General features: G+C 46.1%; 1 protein-coding gene across 1 annotated transcript in view; it reads left to right on the top strand.

The window, feature by feature from the left end:
* Positions 1 to 336: 336 nt before the first annotated feature.
* Crhbp (corticotropin releasing hormone binding protein) overlaps positions 337 to 6,358 on the top strand; it is a 13,572-nt gene continuing 7,550 nt past the window's right edge. The window contains exons 1-5 of the mRNA XM_021181039.2: positions 337 to 750; positions 1,085 to 1,178; positions 1,455 to 1,612; positions 3,051 to 3,261; positions 5,113 to 5,261. Coding sequence (XP_021036698.1) covers positions 670 to 750; positions 1,085 to 1,178; positions 1,455 to 1,612; positions 3,051 to 3,261; positions 5,113 to 5,261 — 693 coding nt within the window. The 5' untranslated portion in view covers positions 337 to 669. The remainder of the gene's footprint in view (positions 751 to 1,084; positions 1,179 to 1,454; positions 1,613 to 3,050; positions 3,262 to 5,112; positions 5,262 to 6,358) is intronic.

The following is a 6,358-nucleotide window of genomic DNA, read 5'->3' as shown; positions in this document are numbered from 1 at the left end:
GGAAGGCTGATAAGAAGCGGGATCGGAATAAAGCAAGGGACAGGAAGCCCGGATTTTATTTCTGCAGTATTCTATAAAATCAGGCTCTGTCAAAGTTTTGAGGCTGAAACCACCTCATATTTCTTCTGGAGAGGAATGATAGCCGTACTGATACTACGCTCTGGCCATTCCCAGCAGAGTCCCATTCACAGTTATATGGCTAGGCCCCATGAGGAGGTCATATGTGTCTGACATGTCTGTCATTTGCTTTTACCAAACCAAAAGTTCCCCAGATGTGTATAATGAATATAATGTAACGTTTTACAGGCTAAGTGAAATGCTCTCCCCGAAGCTCTGCCTCTGCCTCATTCTTTCGGCTATGCGTTCAGGTCACTAGGTTCTCGTGACTGAAGTGTCACTCTTGATGAATAATGCGGGGCCATGCTGAAATATTTGTGGCTGAGAGCTGGACCCTCGTCATTGCCACGCATTTTGTCACCGAGGCAGGGTAACCCATGGTAACTAAGCTCAGATCAGTTAAGGGGCAGAGAGCCTCCCCTCTACTGCTCTATAAAAGAGACCCAGCAAAGGGACCCTAGCTGCTTTGAGCTCTCAGTGTGGGCGAAGGTGTGGGAAGAAACGCCTAAGATCTCCGCAGCAGAGCACTCCAGCTGCAGACACAAGGCCAGCATGTCACCGAACTTCAAACTCCAATGTCACTTCATTCTGATCCTCCTGACAGCTCTAAGGGGAGAGAGCCGCTACCTAGAGGTGAGCCATCCTTTCTCGAGCTTAACACCTTTCTATCCCTTGAGTATTTAGCCAGGGACAGCAGACCAACTTTTGATCCTTTCCCCCTGGTTCACCTAGACAGCTTTCTCCGTGCCCCTGAGCTTCCTAACTGCCTGCCTTTCTCTGGCCTGGGTACCCTAATCTGGTGGAAATAGTCTACGACTCACGCATAAACTCTGGATTCAGGAGACATGCCCCCCACCCTGCCCCCTGCCCCATTTGCTTCTCTGAGCTGCAAAAAGGGCGCCCTGCTCCTGCTTCACTTTCTTTCCCTCCCCCTGAACTTTTCCGGACGATTCACTTTCCTCGCCAGGTGCAAGAAGCCGCGGTCTACGACCCTCTCCTGCTCTTCAGTGCCAATCTGAAGCGGGACCTGGCGGAGGAGCAGCCGTACCGACGGGCTCTGCGTGAGTTGGGGCTGTCCTGCTCCAGTGTGTGGGTGCCCGGGAGGCGGGAGGCTAAGAACCTAGGACACAGGCTTGCAGGATATCTGGTCGTGGGGGCTGGCTGGGACCCCGGGGTTGCAGCATCCACGCGGCTCCTTCCAAGCCAGAGCGAGGGAACCCAGTGCAGCCTAAGCTGGGAGCTCCAGGTTGGGGCGCGCTGCGGAGCCAGGGAAGGGGGCGCGCTGAGAGCAGCTTCCCAAGACAGCTGGGAACCCCGGGCTCCATGCTCTCTCCCAGGGTGCCTGGACATGCTGAGCCTCCCTGGCCAGTTCACCTTCACCGCAGACCGGCCGCAGCTGCACTGCGCCGCCTTCTTCATCGGCGAACCCGAGGAGTTCATCACCATCCACTATGACCTGGTCTCCATCGACTGCCAAGGCGGGGATTTCCTGAAGGTGAGGGGGTCCCCACTATTCGCGGCCCCAGCCCACGTGCCCCTAAGCGCGTCCATGTGGGGGACAACTAAACCTCTAAATGCTCGAATCTCAGAAACTCCCTGGGAGAGCCCCGGAGGCTGGATTCCTAGGAAGGGTCTAGCGCCAAACGCTGCAGGTCTAGCGCCCCTGGACGCCTATGGTTTAATTTCCCGTCTGTGCTCTCCCCAACTCCTGGGAACTTCCTAGCACTTGAACTTGCAGTGTGAGACGCTATGATGCAATCTGGGGCGCACAAAACATGGCAAAAATAATTAGCAGGAGCTCTCCAGGAGGGTTCGCTTGCGATCTGAGATCTGAACTCATTTTGCAATTCCAGGAGCCCGGGCTGATGGGGGTTTTGAAGTAGTGGGGCACTGGTTGGGAGAGGGATGCTGAGAGGAGGTAGAGTTTGAAAGAAGCAAGCAGAGGAAGAGAATTCCCAGCTCCACAGCATCCCATTTCATCCCCCAGAGGCCACAGGATAGAGTTCTACCGCCCCAAGAAAACAATCACATTTTAGATCTTCAAAACCATTGGGGAACATGTCAAGCTTGTTAGAAATAATTTGCAACCAGGCTGTGGTAATTGTGCTATGATGGACTCATTAAAATGGAGACCTGCGGTGATTTCTGAGAACCGGGTCAACTGACTTTGACCCTTTGTCCCAGGAGGCAAAGAGGAAGTCTTACATGGCTAACCAGCCAGCACTGCCAGATCGCAGCATTTAGAAATATTTTAAAAAATAGCTTGAGGTGATGATATATATTAATATATAATAATTCATATGTAATAATATATTAATGTGAAGAGTGAGGCACTGGCAATGAAGCCTGCTGCTCTGGATCCTCCCACGCCCCTCCCCCCCATCACTTTGACACAATCACCCTTTGCATCCCAAGTTGGCTGCAAACTCACGGTGCTCCCCCTTAGCCTCTGTGGTACTGGGGTACCACACCCTCCATCATATCCAGGTCGGCTGTTGTTATTTATTCTTTGAGATCTGCTGTTGCCCGAATTTCACCGATTAGAGGAAAGCAGAAACCAAATCGAAGTGAAATCCAAGCAGCGCTCCCGTGAGTTGATCTCATGTGGAAAACGACTGAATAAAAATCAGCGTTGTGTCTGTAGTTAATTCCCTTCTACCAAACTAGGTGATAAGGTATAAAAAGGTGTGCCAACTTAGCAGCCTGAAGGCTTATGCAGAAAAGATAGTGCTTGTAACCAAACTGCACAGTCTAAATAAATACCACTGAAAAGCTGTGAGTCCCGGCTGTGGCTTCCTCACTTACAACTGAAGGTTGGTAACGTCCCCTCTTTACAACACATTCTGATTTTAGAAGCTGGTGAAAGCGACTATGTATGTCTGTACTGTTGTTGTTATTATTATTATTATTATCATCATCATCATCATTTGAAGGTATTTGATGGTTGGATCCTGAAGGGGGAGAAATTCCCAAGTTCTCAGGACCACCCTCTGTCCACCATGAAGAGGTACACAGATTTCTGTGAGAGTGGTCTTACCAGAAGGAGCATCAGGTCTTCCCAGAATGTGGCCATGGTCTTCTTCCGGGTCCACGAACCAGGAAATGGATTCACGATAACCATAAAGACAGATCCCAACCTCTTTCGTAAGTAAACACGAGCAACAGCCAGGACTCAGGTGGGGAGGTGGTCACGTCTGCTTTGTAAAGATTGTATTACCTCACAGACTTACACCCAGGAACGGTACGGGCTCTTTAATCCTGGCTATGAAAATTAAACCACAGTTTTTGATTGTATTTCCCAGGCTAGGTAATATTCTACCATATGGTACATACACTTCTATTTCCCCTCCGAAGTCTTGCTCTGCCCTGCCAGGACATTACGATGGGTTCAGGAGCCCAATTTTAATTTCCCAGGCCATCCTGCAGATTTGGGATAAGCTTGAGGGATCATCTGGTGCCTGAGCTTTGTAAACAAAGTCTGAGACAGGTGGACAGATGTTGTCTTGTCCCCTAAGGAGGGAGTGAGCCAGTGCCCCTCTATCACCTCCTTCCACATTACCTTCTACCACAAAACCACCACCCCAGCTTGGGTCACAGCTTGGGTCATTTCTGACAGAGAGATACACAGATTAGGCTGTAAAACTAGATAGCCAACCTGAAAGAGCGTGATTCTGAGCAAAATGAGTTTATACATCAGCTCATTTCCTCATTAAGGGGAAAACCTGAGAACTAGGGATGTAGTTAAGTGGGAAACCATTTGTCTAAGAATGCTTGAAGCAAAACTTGGGTTCAAACTCTAGCACTAGGGAGGGAAGAAGGGAGGGAGAAGAGAGGGAAACAGGAAGGAGAGGGAGAGAAATTCTGCCCTGAAAAGCTGAGGCTATCTGAGAAACAGAATGTTGAGGGTTCATTTCTGCGGGCATTTGCTTGGTAAAAAAAAAATCAGAAGATGTCTTTTTGAACTGTCAAGGAATTTCACTTATTCCTGAATTTAAGAGTAACTAAAAATACTTATTTCTGAAATTAAGAGTAATTAAAAACATAAGGCGGTGGGTCAGCAGAAAGGCCAATCCCATGCCTCTGTTTCACAGATAGAAGAACTCAGTTGTAAGTTTAGACTTGAAATAAAAAGAAAAATTTCAGAAAATCTTAAGACTATCACGATTTAAAGGTTAAAGCTGGGCATGGTGGCCCATACCTTTAATCCCAGCAGTTGGGGGCAAAGGCAGGCAGATCTCTGAGTTTGAAGCCAGCCTGATCTACAGAGTGAGTTCTAGGACAGCAAGGACTATACAGAGAAATTCTGTCTCAAAGCAACAATAACAATAATACATATAAAATATAAAAAAGACCACTTAGTCAACTTTACATTACTCTAAACCCGGGAAATATGTATTAGGTATAAAACTGTTGTCTATTTTATTCTCCACTTCTTCTGTCAGTATCATGAAATCTTTAGAATAAAATTAGACATGGTTTTATTGTTTAACAAACAACACTGTGGCTTCAAATTTTATGGGTGAGGTTCTGACTTCATGTTTGAGCCTTGTTCTCCCAGTTTGGATCTAGAATCAACTCAACAGAAGTATTCCTGGTACCCCCAGGTGTGTTGTCTGACTGATAAAGACTTCCTACCTTAGGACTGTTATAAACAGACAAAGGTGAGAAGCCCTCTAATGGCTGGCACTTCTGGACAATATTCACATGTCGCTGAGTTCTAGTCCCCTGCTCCTTCCTCTCCCCAGACTGTCATGGTGATATATACCCTCTCCCTGGGCCCAACACCTAAATAGAGAGTCCAGCCCTTGGGTGTTGGTAATCTACAAATATGTTTAGCACCATTCAAAGCAATCCTGGGACACATGTGGCCATTGGGCTGCAGGTTGGATATACCTACTAGACCATGAACTGAAATCTAGAACAAAGGCATAAATAATTTATTTTTAAAACTCCAGCACTCTAAATAATGTATTTGTATCTTTTTTCCCTCCTAAGCTTGCAATGTCATCTCTCAGACTCCGAGTGGAAGGTTTACTTTAGTGGTTCCATACCAGCACCAAAACTGCAGCTTCTCCATCATCTATCCAGTGGCAATCAAAATCTCTGATCTTACCCTCGGACACTTGCATGGCCTTCAGTTAAAGGTCAGTGGCTTGCTTGCTACTTGGCCATTTGGTAAAGCCACTGTTGTTTGTTTGTTTTGTTTTGTTTTGTTTTTATCAGTGACAAATCACCCATCCTGTCAGGAAGCTGGAAGCATGTGGCCCCTGGCTTTTAAGTCTTCTGCACGATGCCCTGGCTTCCTCAATGTCTATTTCAGTCACGCTGCAGGCAAACACTCAGGTGCCCATTCTGACTACTCAAGGATTTCTCTTGTGACATAGGAAATGCTTTCAGTTGGTAAAGCTGCAGCATGTAATTACAATCGAACACTCTTGTACTTTCCTCTTTTACAAAAATCCTCTCCTAGCTGAGCCTCCTCTGAGTCATCGACACAGCTGCTCTCCTGATTATTGGAATTTTCTTTTGATAAGAAGGAAGTCACTCTCATTGACAGCATTCGGCTAAGAAAGAACGCTAACGGTGGCATAAAATATGAAATTGGATTTTTTTCTATTGCAAAAAGCAGTAAAGTTTTGAAGAGCAGGTTATATGACATCTTGCTTAATATATATGTGCACACACAGATATACGTATATACATATGTGTGTGTATATATATGTATATGTATGTATATGTATATATATGTGTGTGTGTATATATATACACACACACATACACACACACACACACACACACACACATATATATATGCTGTGAAATTTCTACCAACTTGCTTTCATATCAGCTTCCGTGTGTGCCTTACAATGAATGCTGGCTTCACTGCATCCCTCTGCAAAAACAGTGGCTGCTCCATGAGTCACCTTCACTTCCTTTTCCTTGTTTTCGGTCTAAGTTAAGATAACTCGTGCACTTGGTGGTATCAGAGGCAGCCGGTGTTCCCAAACATACAGATCTTTGTGAAAACTAAATAAGGAACAAGACTGAGAGAAAGAATTGATATCTACTGTCTTCCAGCCCCCACACCCACGTGTCCCTGCTTCTTCTTTGTTGCCCTTGGGCTTTGATTGAGCAGCGATGCTTTGATAAGAACGTCTGAGTGCTTTGGATTCAGCCTGACAGTGTTTGTAAGCCATTTCATTCTTTTTTTTTTTTTTTTTTTTTTTTTTTTTTTTTTTTT

Source organism: Mus caroli, chromosome 13, assembly GCF_900094665.2.
Source record: "Mus caroli chromosome 13, CAROLI_EIJ_v1.1, whole genome shotgun sequence".
Taxonomy (NCBI): domain Eukaryota; kingdom Metazoa; phylum Chordata; class Mammalia; order Rodentia; family Muridae; genus Mus; species Mus caroli.
The sequence above is the reverse complement of the archived record's forward strand: the minus strand, read 5'-3'. Positions and strand labels throughout refer to the sequence as shown.